At 34.5% G+C, this 15,852-nt stretch overlaps 1 protein-coding gene across 1 annotated transcript; it reads right to left on the bottom strand.

The window, feature by feature from the left end:
- Positions 1 to 1,645: 1,645 nt before the first annotated feature.
- On the bottom strand, positions 1,646 to 7,115 carry LOC110738731 (NADPH-dependent aldo-keto reductase, chloroplastic-like). The gene is made up of 8 exons (XM_021919148.1): positions 6,890 to 7,115; positions 4,763 to 4,894; positions 4,551 to 4,601; positions 4,221 to 4,297; positions 3,621 to 3,708; positions 3,113 to 3,388; positions 2,083 to 2,328; positions 1,646 to 1,933 (listed from the first exon to the last, which is right to left on the bottom strand). Exons 1-8 carry the CDS (start codon positions 7,055 to 7,057, stop codon positions 1,850 to 1,852), a joined length of 1,122 nt encoding a protein of 373 aa, XP_021774840.1. The 5' UTR covers positions 7,058 to 7,115; the 3' UTR covers positions 1,646 to 1,849.
- Between the last annotated feature and the right edge of the window lie 8,737 nt (positions 7,116 to 15,852).

A 15,852-nucleotide genomic window follows, 5' to 3' on the forward strand; every position in this document is an offset into this window, starting at 1 on the left:
TTTCTTTTTAATGGGATTCTTTTGGTTGGAAAGCAAAGCACCTATGCAAAATTAGTTAAATACTCCAACTCTCCTAATCAAGAAAAAATAAAAAATAAATAAAATACTAACATCCAAAAAAATACTCAAAATGGAGCATAATGAAGCTCAGAAAACTGTACATTGCATCTAGCTAGACTAAGCTATTTCTTCAAAATGTGACAACTAAATACAGACAGAGGTATCGTAAGGTATACCTACCTCTAAAGACCGAATACAACAAACATATATCTCGAGGGAGAAGGAGAAGAAGAACTAAACGGCGCCATAGCCGGAGTCGCAACTGCAGCTAGCATGATGAACATCACCATCTTGAGCAGGTTGTGTGCTAAGACAACAACACACAAGACCTAACATCATCATAAACAACCAAGCTGTTGCCAATGCTTGAATGAAGTTTATGTACTGCTCTTCCATTATAATTTTCTGTTACGAACTTCTGATCATTATATTACATAATCTCTTAATAAGTACAATTTGGAATCATATTTAATTAATTTACTTAGCTTTTGCTTTATATTTCTCTCTGTTTTATTATATTCTTCAGCTGGTTTATTGAAGAAAAGAGTTGTAAGTTACGGTAGGTTTTATTAGATGGGCCCATTTAAGAAATTTGAGATGATCGAGCACATGGGATCAAGGATGATTAACAAGGGCCAGGCTGTGTTACGTTTAAGGGTAACACAACTATAATGTTTATGTCACTTTTTATGAATGAATTTGGCTAAAAGTCTAATACTTTTACTAACATATTTGTTTTTCTATTTTCGAACCATCTGAGGGAGGTCGATACATAAATACTTCGTGGGTGGAAATAAAAGATAAATTTTATAGTATACGAGGATAAGGTGGTAATGTGTGTGGGTTTTTTTTTTTTTTTTTTTAAATGAGTCAAACTTCTATAACACCTTACACGCAATAAGAAGCAAGTCAAAATTTAAGGAATATTATTTAAGAAATGTCTTGAAATGAATATCGATGGAAATGGATGATTTTACTCGTCATTGAGGTGAGAATATTTAAAATTACAAGTTGAGATTATTTTTTTTTTAAAAAAAATGTTGTTTACAGTGTTGTAATTTGGTGAATTAATGAGCTATATCAAACAGAAAATGTGTGCTAGACTGCTAGGACATCAAGTTAGATAATCATTAAATCGAGAATTGTTGGGTTCGATAAGTTGACAAATTTGTAATTTTATTTAGTGTTAAGTTGATGTCAATGGTTGCCGTCAAATTAAAATTAATAAAAGGAATTCTCCTTTCTTAATTGATCTTGACTAGGGCAGCTTCAATTATTGAAATGTTGTAAAAATTTCATCAAGGCATGAATTTTCTCTTTTTTAAAACAATTGGATTTTCTCTTTCCATTAAAAGCAAAGTTTTGGAATCAAATGAAATGTGATCCTCGCACAACCACGCAAAAGATGCTCCTCAATCAATTGAAAGACAATACTTGCTTGCTGGCTGCTAATAAAACTTCCCATTAAAGCATAGGTTTATTTAAGACTTTATCCATACACACTGACTGACCTATTTTCTTTATGTGCCAAGAAAAAGTTTGGCAATGAACACATGCAATTATGTATCAAAAATTCAAAATTCAATAATCAAAAGTCCGAAACAATTACTATATTAATTGTTCCAGACTTATGTAGATAAACACATCAATTCTTAAACTTCCACATTTTAAGTCAAATCATCTCTCTTAGAAAATTGGATATATGAATATATCCGTGCTAATGCACATGTTCACTCTACTAATAAGAAAAAAAGGGTTTATTATTGAAAATGAAGACATTTTACTGCCATTAAATTTCGCCATCCCATAACTCCTCCACGCTTTTGTAAGGGCCATTTTCTTGAATTGCAAAATCTCCACGCAGCAGCCTTCGCTGTAATTAACAGAAGAAGCAAGCACATAAATCATGATGGAAGGACTATACAAGAAGGAAAACATGTGAAATATATAGCTTTGTGTGTGCCTTCTTTATCTATGCTCTTCCAGAAATCTAGAGTGAACATTTTTCAGAGGTTTACTGACCTGGGGGATGGTACTAAACTTGGAGAAGAGCTCTGATGGAATCGACCAATCAAAAACACTGAAGTTCTCTTTGATCCGTGAGTCCTTTACACTCTTAGGAAGGATACTATGACCACTCTGAATTCCCCAGCGAAGGGCTACTTGTGCAGGTGTTTTGTTAAGCTTCTCAGCAATTTCAATCACTACTGGTTCTTTCAAGACATTCCCATTGATCCAGTTCCCTGGAGATCCCAATGGACTATAGGCCTGCCAGAAACTCATGTATTAGATTCTCTACATCAAATCGGCCAGACATATAAGTGGTAAAGCAAGATCGAAGCAAAAGAATATACTTCCTCCGTTTTACTTTAGATGCAACACACCCTTTAGCACGGTAATTAAGAAAGGTGGGATTTACATGATATAATAAACTTTAAAATAGGATGAGTGGTTGTTAGGAGTGTAATTTGGTGGGCCATGTGCTTTAAATAAGGGAAATAATATACTTTTTCCCTGAAGTAACTTTTCTTTTATAGTGTGTTGCAACTTGCAAGTATTGTGACATTTCCTTTTTAGGGAAGTGTTGCAAGTAAAAGAAAACGGAGGAAGTATAATATAAAGTTAGGGGTAAACAACTTAATTGAAGAATATAAACCAAAAACAAGTTCATAGCACGCTCTTCCAATTAACCACATGACTAACAAATTTATACGAAGTAATATGCTAATCTCTTGACATCTTATAGAAATTCCTATTGCATACTTGCATTACATTTTACCTTGAAATAAGAGTTTTGTCACACTTCACACCCATTAAAAAAATGTATGGGTGGAATTAATCAGATTTACAATAGTCTTCGATTCTAGGTATAACAGTTTGGTAATAATCTTAGCTTGAATTGCACTAGGCAAAACTTTGAAGTTGATCAAAAATAGATAAATTGTTTTAGAAATCAACAGTGAAAGTTTTAATTTGAATTTCAGCTTTATAACAAAAATTTAGAGCACATAATTTTGTATGTGGAATAAAGATGTAAGATAGAGGCCATTACAGTCAGATGAACACCAGCAGAATTGCACAGATTGTGAAGGGCCGGCTGCTGCCAGACTGGGTGGCATTCAACCTGGTTCACAGCAGGAGGAACCTTAGCATACCCAAGCAAATCTTCAAGCTTCTTGGTGGAGAAGTTGCTCACTCCAATGGCACGTGCCTGACCTGAAGCATATAAACCCTCCATTGCAGCCCATGTTTCAGGAAGGCACAGAGGAACCAAAACAGGAGCACTAAGTCCCTCCAAGCCTGGTTTAGTGCGAATTGGCCAGTGAATCTGCATTGTACAGTAGCACTAATTCAAATTGCCATACTTGCAAGAGTAGCAAGAAGAGCAAATTGGATATAAACCAATAACAAAATGAATTCTAATGAACTCGATTAGAAAATGAAGCCCTTACAGTCCTACTAAATTACACACATAACAGTAAGGATTTAGTAGGTGGTAAAATGACTTGTCTTTTAGTATATTATATTTCTCAATCAGAATTTTGAGTAGTGAGGCATACAAGATACAAATCAATGTAGTCGAGCTGCAGGTCCTTGAGAGTCTTGCTCAAGGCCTTGGAGACATCTTCAGGAGCATGGTCACTGCACCTGCAGAATTTCACAACAGCCATACTCTTGCATGAGAAAGCTGAAACAGTAATTGAAATTTCATGTTGCATACAGTATAATCATGTTTGATTAATGAATTCATCTTTATTTAAATCAACAAGAGATTACTGATCAGATCAACCAATTTCAGAAACTATAAATAAATAAATAAATCATTACAGAAAAGGCAACAACAGTGGCAATATTTTTTTTTTAGAACTCAAGGATACAGAGGTACGATCCTATAGAACAGATCCTGTTCAAGTAAGGTCATAACAACAGTAGCAATATTAATAGGAGTACAACTGTAGAAGTGTACAACAGCAACAAGAACAGTAACACTGATAATCTTGAGATTCATAAGAAATCCACATCACATCAGATTAGTTTATAATAGGCAAAACTGCAAAAGAAACACTGAAGAATTTCCTTAAGAATAGGGCAATTACAGTATAACAATTGCTTGAGAAAAAAAATCTTTTTCTTCGCATTCAAAACACTTACAAACTTACCAGAGCTTTGATGTGATCCAGAGTTCTTCACGTTTCACTACTCCACTGTCAAATAACTCTTTAAGGGCCTTGCCTACCTATAAAAACAATTTCAATCAAATTTGTCTAACCAGTAATAATTGGCAATTATTCAAAACAAATGCATGCCAATCGTTGCCCCCCCCCCCAGAAAATGCGAATACTGCAGAAATAAAAGTATAACATCCTAAATTACAAATTGCACATCTATTTCAGGAACTATGGATTGCCAGAAGTATATATAAGTTCAGTGTTGCTGAAACGAATAAGATAAATTAAATAGAGAAGCATCCCCTCTTATGGGATACTTACCTCTTGCTCATTACCATAAACAGCAGCACAGTCAATATGCCTATAACCAGCCTGCAAAAAGGAGTACCATAGATATGGTGAAAATGGAACATTAGAAGAAAACTATGAATTATGAAGTATTACTTACTGGCGTATTCTGGAAAAATAAAATTGAACAATTGAAAGTAAAAGATGCATTTAATCAGCACAAAAGAGAGTGAAAACCAACAGACCTTAATAGCTTGAATAACAGCTTGGCCAACTTCACCAGGAGAAGCTTTCCAGGTACCAAGACCAACTGATGGAATCTTAGTGCCAGTATTCAATTCAAAATGGGTTGGCCCATTTACAATTTCAGCAGCCATCTGTTAAAGAATTGAAAATTCAATATACAAAAATGACAAAGAAGTAAATTTTGGGAGAAAATTGTGAGAGTTATGAGAAAGCTTAGAGAGAAAAAGAATGATTATATAGATGAATTAAAAGGATACAACTATGTAAGTGTTACAAGAGAATAATCCTAATACAATCTCTATGATTCACAAGAATCAAATAAAATAATAATTGATTACAAAAAGATAAAAGGATTAGATAATAATATTGATATCAAGAGATATTCTCTTGATATCTGTATTGATATCAAGAGATATTCTCTTGATATCTCTAAATAAATGTAGTAGATTGTAATTTGGTGCTATTAAATCATCAAATGGGAGTTGTTTGAGCAATTGCACACTCTCATCATAAGCATATTTGAGTTGAATTTACTCTATTATACTCCTCATTCCACCTCTCCCTTTGATCTCTTCTATATACATAGCAGTTCCCCTTCCTTTCTCTCTAACAAACTCACTTGATTCCATTCCAAACAAATCCTAACAAACTTATTACGCACTATCAACATTAGCCCTTTCTCTATACCCAATGCATCACACCATCTCTAACATTCCTTGCCTTGTCGAAATAATCAACCACAAAAAGGAAATTGGAAAATTTGTGTAAATAATTCAACACACAGAACCCCAAATTGGGAATTATATAATACAGGGGTACATAAATCAGCCAATGAGTCCAATAAGCCAAATGTACAACTCTTATACATATAAGCAAGAAATTAATAAACATAGAACATCTCCAGTGAAATCCTCAAGAACAATGTATCCCAGTTGAGTTTTCATCAAAATATTTACCACAAGCCCACCATAAATTTAATAATTGAAGCACACAAACTTAGCACAAAAACATTAATGCCAGCTTTGGTAAGTAATCAACACTCATCGTATGTGAATATGACTTTATTGATCCAGAATTTATGCTTTTATGCATTATTTAAACAAACCAATAGCATTAGGAAAGACACTCACAGGAGCTAAGACACTTTGCTCCATAAATAGCTGACTAACAATCCTCCATTGAGATACAACCTCACCCCTCTTTTACCATTAGAACTTGATTCATCTAACAACAGCGCCATGATCTTGGTTATTAACACTTATTCATCATGTAAGACCCTCATAACATCATGAAGTCCATCCCTTTTCGGATATTCAACCCATAGCAAAATCCAATTAACATGATCAAATTGTCACTTACCACCTACTGAAAACCTCAACCCTCAATCCAATATAAGCCAAAATCATAAAACTACATCCCACTCTCGTAAACTAAATCAATTCCCATCGGTTAACAAGCCAAATACACCGAAGGGACAATTCCCAATGATCAAGGACTAGTCTAACACTCTAACTCACCTAACGAAAACCAAACCTAACTCCAAACATGTTCAAATTCAACCCAAAACAACTCATCCAGCTCAATCACCTACCTAGTTCACCCTATGTTACACAAACTCATCCTATAACCTTAGGTACTCATCTCGGATCCTCGACACTCAAACATGGGTACGACTCGTATGAATACAGGACACTTCAACCCTCCATTTTAATTTAAACCAAAATCATGAGATAATTTCACAAAATAACTGCATCAGACACTTGTACACGTACCCAAACCCGAGGTTCACTCACTCTCAATCTCTCATCGGAACATTATAATAACCAGGGATTACACATTTACATGCAAATTCAACCAATAATTTTGATTATATAGATATTAAAAACAGAAAAATAACATTCAAAATCAATACCAACATCCAAAACCAAAAACCATAATCATCAACATGTAAATCACAATCAATAACCATAATGCACAATCACACACATATACGATATCCCATTTCATAATTTCAGACAACTCTAAAATCCATAAGATTTACGCATTAATAATCATATGATATGATAAATTAGTAATTGATAAAGCGAAATTGCGGAAATGATGAAGTTTAGAGAAGAAGAACAAACCGAAGGAGAAGAAGAGGAAAATGGGCAGAGACGGTGGCGTGACGGCGGCGTTCTGGCGGTGATAAGCGGAGTTGCGGATTTTCCGGCGAGAAAAGAGTGTAGAACTGAAAAGAGATTTTCCCGGTTGATGAAATGGTTTTTGAATAGGATTCCTCGAGAATAGTACATACGTGGTGGTGTAGGCAATAAATAAAATCACTTTTCTAAGAAGTGTTTGATTTTGTATTTTCGTGTAATGGAATTGTGTGGTTGGGTATTAAAGGAAAACTAGTTTATTGGCACGGGTGATGTCCCGCTACATCATACTCCGTAAATCTTTAAGTTTGTTCAAAATTAATTACGAAAGTCGAAAGGTAATAATGTTGAACAATATTAATAAGTGAATCAAAATTAATTACGAAAGTCGAAAGGTAATAATGTTGAACAATATTAATAAGTGAATGTAAAATATAATAATATGTACTCCCTCCCTTCCTAAATTATATTCATCCTTTCTATTTTGGGTATTCTAAAATTGCATTCCACCTTTCTATTTTTAGTAAGTTTTTTTTTTCCTAAATATCCCAAATACACCCCCTTTTCAGTTGTACTTTTAATGTATAATTAATATATTTACATTCCACTTTTAATGTTTGGTTGAGTAATGTACTTTTTCAGCCAGAATCCTTGTGCCAAATTACAATGAATATGATTGGTTAAAAATGTTCAATTAGGAGCATGTAATTGATCCTTTTTTTTTTGCAAAGGATTGATGACATGTCATGAGTAATCACTAATCTATCTTTGTTTTACTCAAAAACATTATTTATTGTATTGTACTTCCCATTGCATTATCTAATTATTGTTATTTGTCCTATTCTCTCCTCCTTAATTCTCGTATATATTTCCAAACAGGAATGTAATTTAGGAACGGAGGGAGTATTATTTTTCATTAACTAGGTTAGTTCACGTGCCATGCACTATAATGTCAATAACCATTATTAAACCATCATTATAATTGGTTTTAAATTTTTTATAAACAATAAAATCTAAGAATATATTTGATAAATTTTGATCAAAGTACTAAATTACAAAAGATATGTTCGGTATAAAATGATGTATATATAATCAAAATTATGTTAATAAGAATGCTTTTTTAATAGCTTCATAAAAATTTGTGTTGAAGATATGTCAAATATTTTTATTTTTAGTAATAATATTGTATGACATTAGGAAATTTTTTTTTGTATAAATTTTGTTTCTTTAATAATTTTTTTATTACAAAAAAAAAAAAAAAAAAACACACCAGGTGATGACATGTGTCATTGCTGGTGTGTCTTTTAGTATATAGTTATTGATTGATTGATTATTTATGATGTATATAAGAATATATCAAATTTAATAGGGAGGATAATACATGAAGAGTTTTTCAATTAGATTAAATATTACTATTACTTCGTATATAGAATTAAAGTCACATCGATAAAGAGTTTTTTAATTAAATTAAACATCATTACAATTCAATGGTGTGAGAGTTTTTCATAGAGAAGGGTGATGACACATGGCGCACATGTGGCACCAACTCATTACTCATAATGAATGAAGGGTGACACATGAAGTTAGCATGTTGTCCCTATGGGTAGTAACACTTTCTTTTGAAACATCTTTAGTAGTTGTAAGCCTATAGGTAGATATTTACTTGTAATTTAGAAATCTCTTAGCTACTAGCTTGACCAATTAAGCTAAAAAAAGTGAAATTAGTTTGGTCGAGAAAATTAGTTTTGCGCAAAAAGTCTTGACAAAAAGAGCGGTTGATATATTTAATAAAATCATATATTCTTATACTTCATTCGTGTTATAGGGGTTATCCAGTCAGTTTTGTAGGGGTTACTTTTTTTTTTTTTTTTTTTTTTTTTTTTTTTTTACAAATGATCATACAATGCGGCTAGCCGCACCCAAGACGAGCTATGTTCAATTGGGGTTGAAATACTACATTTGTTTAGTTGTTTTTAAAGGTCATTTTCGGCAAAATATAGATGTAGAGGTGATTCTTAGGCCTTAGGCGTGGTATAAGGTTTTTTTTTTTTTAAAGTTAGAGAACCACAGGGGCAGAGATAATAATCAATCTCAACATCCTACTTGGCAAATTAAAGCTAGTAGCTAGGGATTATTTAATATTGCAAACAAGTCTCTAGCTACAACCACTAGAGTTGCTCTAATCTAATTAGCTTATAAATTAATTACCTCTAATAAAATATTAATTATTTAAAATAAAGCTGAAAATTTTATTGCCAATTAGCTTAACCATTATGGTATAAATTAGCTAGAGTTAGAAGGGAGAATAGCTTTGGAATCCTATATGTAAAAAAAAAAAAAAAACAAAGTTAATTTGGCAATTAGCTTGGCATTGGAGTTGCTCAAATTAGCTTAGAAATAAATTGTCTCTAATAAAATCTTGATTATTTTAAAAAAAAAAAAATAGTTGAAAAAACTAATGACAATTAGCTGAACCATTGTGATATAAAATGGGATTTGTTAAACATCGCCCGCAAATTACTATATAAAGCCCACAAATATGACTTGGTGAGACATTATTGCCCTTATCATTTTTAAAAAAAAAAACACTCTCTACTTCTCTCTAAAAAAAAGAAAATCTACCACTCCTAAATACGACAATGTCTAGGCGGCAAGGGAAGGAGGTGGCGACGGCGACGGCGGAGGAAAGGCGGCGACCTGGTGGCAAGGTAATTATTTAATTTTTTTTTTTTAAAAAAAAAAAAAAATAAGAAAACGGTGTCTGGTGGTGGGGCGTCTGGTCTGGCCGCCAGAGCCATTGGCGTGGCGTCTGGCTTGGAAGCCCAGCCATCAAGCCAGGCGTCCAAACCAGAAGCCACGCCATTGGCTGTGGCGGCCAGATCTGGCGCGTGGGCCATTGGCGTGGCTTTTGGTTTGGACGCCTGGCCTGGTGGCTGGGCTTCCAAGCCAGACGCCACGCCAGTGGCTGTGGCGGCCAGACCAGACGCCCCACCTCCTTTTAATTTTTTTTTTTTTGTTATTTTGTTTTTGTGTATTTTGGTTTTAATTTTTTTTTATTTTGTTTTTGTTTTTTCTGATTTTTTTTTTATTTTTTTGTTTTGGTTTTTTTTTTTTATTTCGCAAAATCAGAAATTTATTTTTATTTAAAATAATTTTGTGTTATTTCTTATTTTTTTTTCATTATTGTGTTTTATTTTTTTTTAAATATTTATCAACTTTATGTGTTTTTTTTAATAAGTCGTGTATATTTTATTTTTATAAAATCAGTTTTTTTTTTGTGTGTATGTTTTTTTGGTTTTGTGTTTGATGACTAAACATTTTTTATCCCTTAATTGATGTAGTATGTGGAAATTGTTTGTGTTAATGTGTAATTGTTTTTTTTATTTATTTTTTGTGTGTATTTATGTTTAATTATTTGAAATAATTTTTATTCTTTTTTGAAATCCTAAATTTTGTAATATATTAGGGTATTATGTGTGTATTTGTGTATGCCGTATAATATTTTTCTATGTTTAATTAGTTGAAATAATTTGAAATTTTTGTAACATTTCCTATTTATTTATTATGTGTTTGATTTTTTATAATCTTTATTAATTTTATGTTTATAAAAATGACGATATGTTGGAAGTGTTGGTATTTTGTATTTGTAGGTAGTTATTTATTTTTTTAAAAAACTTTTGTATGTTTATATATTTTATAATTTTTTGTAGAATTCACTGGGTCGTCAAGGTGCGGGGAAGAATCTAGCCATTCTTAGTAGAAGCTATTCAGTGGAGAGGTCGGGGGATAGACATGTTAGATCCCGTTTTATTTCGGCCTCGGCTCGTAGAGAACGAATCCACCGTCGGGATGAGGACGACGATGACGATGATGATGCTGAGGAGGGTGACCAGGAGGAGGAGCAGGAGGAGGGCGCATATGAGGATGAGGATGTGGACGATGGGAGTGGACCGTATGATGATTACGGTCCATTCAGTCAGAGGGTTGATGACATGTACGAGGCACATATGGTGGAGGTGCGTAAGGGTAGGGATGGTAGGTTTGTTAGCAGATCTGGCACATCATCTGCGTCCACTGTATCTGGGGCAAGCAGGAAACGGTCGAGGGCCGTTAATGATTCTTGGGTTGTTAGGAGTGAGGTGCCCGGTGGGCCTGTTGACGGGAGTGTGATTCCTAGCTTTCTAGGACACATAGCTGCCCGTATTTGGGAGGACCAGGAGAGGCCCCAGCGTTGTCTTCGCCAGCTTGGATTTGTCCAAGTCGTCCCTCCTCCCCCGGCATGGCCGATGAAGGCGGTCCAATCAGCATCGTCGAAGGACTACTTCGTGCAGTGGCCGGACATCATGACTGCGACGTGGGACCAGTTTCCGATGGTTGCCCGGTTGTGGACTGCGGAGTTGCAGAGGCCGCCATCTGGGGTTCCTCCCATGTCTGACCACTACTACATGGAATGGTTCAACCGGTATTCGCACCCGAGGTTGATTGCAGACCTCGACCACAGTGATGCTGATTACATGCCACCGCGAACTGCCGTGGAAGCGGTATGTCTCTTAAAACATTTGTCGTTGTTTTTTTTATTTAAGTTTTATACGTTGTTGTTGTATTTCATGTCGTATTTTCTGTTGTATGTAGTGGATGGGCAAGATACAGCAAGACGTACTGAAACTGTCTTTGGAGAAGGACAGCATGAGCGGACCAGCGAGAGCTGCTGTTGATAGTTTGGAACAGACACTTGCGCACTGGGAGTCGGCGTCCACGAGAGATTACTGATTGTCACGGCATGTTATTTGTAGATCATTTTAAACATTTTTATTTTAGTTTTTGATATTTTTCATTTACGTTTGCATGTCGATGAATTTAACATTGTGGTTTAAGTTTGTAACATTTCAGCTTATTGTTTTAGATTTCAAAATGCGACAACATCGTTTGCTGTTTTTAAATTAATGTTGTCATTAAAACAGCAACGTAAAAATAAGGTTACATAGAAACAATGTACACATGAAAAACTAAAAGGCAGCTAGGGTGTTCCATTCGTGGATCCGGTCATGGTATAGCGCATCCCAACCCTCTACGCTCGGTGTGCGAATGTCGTACCAACGAGGTATAATCGGTGGCACAGGAAAATAGGTTGACATGTCTAGTCGGATGAAATGTCTGTATGACGACCCAAGAAAACCAATAACTACCTCTCTTTCCGGTGTAGTAACAGTCTCACGCGAAGACCAAGGGAGAACCGTGGTACAAGGATAATAAGCTCGACTATGCAATCCAAGCCCGAAATGCACGACTGTACACTTGTAAATGTTTGCAACCGCGAACAGATCTAGTGGCGCGTCAAAATAATGATTTTGACCGCATGGTCCACCTCCCCACCGGATACGCCGCAGAGCCCTATCCAAGTCATCCTGGTACACATGACGATAAACATTACGGTTAGAGGCAATTTCGCTGTACATCAACTGACGCACCAAACCGTAGTTGTCTTCGCCCATTTGAAAAACATCAGCCACGACCCGGAATCCGCAGTTACCATCTCCGACTACATCGTTCCACCCTTCCAAGTACGGCTTTGTATCAAACCGAGTGGCTGTACGGAAATCTCTTTCTTCTCTTTTGCGATAACGGTCGCATCTCAAAATGCGATCCATTCTACCATCCCGTTGAGATTTATGAGTTACTACTACCAAGCAAAATCCAGCTGTAATTGCAACCTGTTTTGCCCAATCAATCGCTTGCTGAGCATCTTCGAATGGACCATCATGTCCAAATATCCCACTGTAATCATTTCCGTCTCCACCATAATCCTGCATCAATTATATATTAAAAAAACCATTCTCAATTTTCAAACTTAATTTTAAAAAAAAACCATTCTCAATTTTCAAACTTAATTTTTTAAAAAACCCATTTCGAATATTCATACTTAATTTAAAAAAAAAACCATTTCAAATTTTCAGAATTAATTTTAAAAAAACCCATTTCGAATTTTCAAATATAAAACAATTTCGAATTTTTCTAAAAATTCATTTTCGATTTTTCAAATTTAAAAAAATAAAAATAAATTAAAACAACAATAAAAAAAAAAGAAAAAAAACAAAAAAAAAAAAAAAAGGGTGGCTGGCGTCCAGCTTGGAAGTCACCACCACCAGCCTGGCGCCTGGCTAGGACGCCGCAGCCAGTGGACTGGCGCCTGGCCAGGACGCCAGCCTAGTGGTTGTGGCTTCCAAGCTGGACGCCAGTGTGGTGGTGAAGGCGTCTGGCTTGGACGTCCATCCTACGGTTTTGGCGTCCAAACTAGGCGCCTGCGCCACTGCACGGCCACCTATTACAGACGCCGGCACGTAAAACGTCAAATTTAACGGTGAATTACCTCGTTTTCCGTCGACGACGATGTACCTCCCGCGTCCCCCGCATCTCCGGCCTCCCCTCCGGTCTCCCCCGACGACCCAGTACGGCTCCACATTTTTTATTTTTAGAGATTTGTTCAATTTTGGAAAATGGGCATAAATGTCAAACTAAGTCATATTTGTGGGCTTTATATAGTAATTTGCGGGCGATGTTTAGCGATTCACTATAAAATTAGCTTAAAGGAAAAACAACTTTACAATCTTAGGTGGCATTGCAAGCTAATTTGACAATTAGCTTGCCATTGGAGTTAGGATCTATGATATCGAGAGAATACGTACTCTAATAACCAATTGAGTTATCCATCACTGTACTCTTGATATAGAAGTTGTTAATAATAATGGTCAACAAGCTATTAGATGGGAAGATAGATAAATAAAATATGAGTGTTCGATAAATTAGATTTAACCATTATTGTTACATACAATACGACAATACGCACCGTCTCAAACACATGTTTTTTGTCCATTGAATTGAAAATTATCACTTGCAAGGTTTATCAATTAAAATAACATATTTCCACTAATATAGGGTGTGTTTTATTTATGTCCTTTTCTTAACATGTCTGATTTTCTTGAACCTTATCTATTTTTCTTTTTAAAAAATATATACACCTTATTAGGGATGTCAATATTAAGTGGATATCCACTAACCCGCTCCACCCGCAATAAATAAATGGATGAAAACCCGAATTAAATGGATGAAAAGCGGGTGACGGATGAAGCGGATGATGGATCGGATCGGATATGGATGATACTTTTTTCACCCGCTAATCATCCACCCACCCGTTTAACATATATTAATTTTTTAATCTAAGAATTTTAATAATAAAATCTAAAATGTGCAAGAAAATTATATGTATTTTTTTTGTTGCAAATTAATTTTTCAAACAATATATTGTTATTGTTTCCTTTTTAATTAATAAAATTAATAAAACTATTGTACAAATAACCGAAAATTAAAGTTATGTGAGTTTTTTTCAACTTTAATACTCATTCATTAGTCATCCGCTCCACCCGTTTCATCCGCGGATGATGGACGGATGGATATGGATGATGGGTGAAGCGGATGATGGATGGATGTGGATGGAGCGATTAGAGTAATGGATGGATGCGGGTGAAGCTCCACCCGATTCGAATCCGATCCATTGCCATCTCTACACCTTATCTAAATCTATAACATCTAATTAAAGCTTATTTTACAAGTAAACGGAAACTAGGTATCATTATTAACCCTTATAAAAATTTATTAGATGTTACATTTCTCATTTAAAATTGTCTTAGCTTATTTTTCCTAAATAAAGTGAAAACGTGAATTGAATGTGCCTCATTTGTAGTATCATTATAAGTGCTATAAGGATAATATAATTAGGGCATATACAAGTTTAACTGCCAGGTAAACGAATTTTTGTTAATCTGGTGGCATTTATGTAAATATTTTGAAAAAACGTGGTCATTTATTCATTATTTTGGTGAGTTGTCCAATTACTGTTTACAACTTGCATTTACTGTTTGGTGAGGAATTACACATGTACCCCTCAACTAGTACATGAAAAACGCATCTACCCCTCCACTGGTATTTAAAAAGACGATTATACCCCCAGATAAACAAATTTTAACTGGGCATATCTCATATGATTAATCGAATATAATACATTTTAAGTGTTGCGAATAATATTTGATCAAATTTTAGCTTATGCGTGTATTTTATCCATCTTAATTTGTACGAACTTATTAAACTCGGTTGTTATTGCGTCAGGTCAAATTATTATGAATAATATTTGTTTTTTTTTTAACGTGTAATTAATTAATATGAATCATATTTGATCACAAATCTTAAGTGTCACCCTTAATACGCAAACCATCTAAGGGCCTGTTTTGATTCATTGAAGTGAACTGAACTGAACTGCACTGCACTGAATATTTTATGAGAGAAAGAAATTAAAAACTGAATTGAAATGAATCGTATTGAAAATAATCTGCAGAGAACAGTTCTAAGCCATTTTTTTTTTTTTTAAAAAAAAAAAAACAACTAACCTACTTTATCATCCACTTACAAATTACTCTTCGTTCATACATTGCATGCGTGATTCCTCTATGTATTCTTTTTTTTTTTTTTTTTTTTTTGATGACACATCCTCTATGTATTCTTTAACAATCTTTTCCCAACAATTAATTAAAAACCCATAAATAAAAATCATGAACCACGTTACAAAAAGTATTAATTTTAATTAAAAAAAATATTAAATTTCTATTAAAAAAAAAGATTTAGATTTGATTCCCTACCTTCTTGGAACTTGAAAAACGTTATGTTTATGCTAATCCATATTCTCACTCTCCCTTAACACACTCAAACCACCCCACCTCCCCCCCAAAATCCTCTTTCAAACGGTTCGTTTTACAATTTCTTCACATCATCCCCTCAAAATTACCAAACTACCCCTTTAAACTCCCCTTCTTTCAACACCACCATAAAAAAATCAAGGGCAAAATCGTCAAAAAAACAGTTACGCGGCATTAAAAACAAAAATAAAAACCACCAAAAAT

This window comes from Chenopodium quinoa, unplaced genomic scaffold (assembly GCF_001683475.1).
Source record: "Chenopodium quinoa cultivar QQ74 unplaced genomic scaffold, ASM168347v1, whole genome shotgun sequence".
Taxonomy (NCBI): domain Eukaryota; kingdom Viridiplantae; phylum Streptophyta; class Magnoliopsida; order Caryophyllales; family Amaranthaceae; genus Chenopodium; species Chenopodium quinoa.

Excerpts from the sequence above, each read along its gene's own strand:
- LOC110738731 (XM_021919148.1), bottom strand. The coding sequence starts at position 7,057 with ATGTACTATTCTCGAGGAATCCTATTCAAAAACCATTTCATCAACCGG. Across the intron at positions 4,298-4,550 it reads TTTATGGTAATGAGCAAGAG|GTAGGCAAGGCCCTTAAAGA; the intron begins GTAAGTATCCCA and ends TTGTTTTTATAG. Across the intron at positions 2,329-3,112 it reads CTGCTGGTGTTCATCTGACT|GCCTATAGTCCATTGGGATC; the intron begins GTAATGGCCTCT and ends AGTTTCTGGCAG.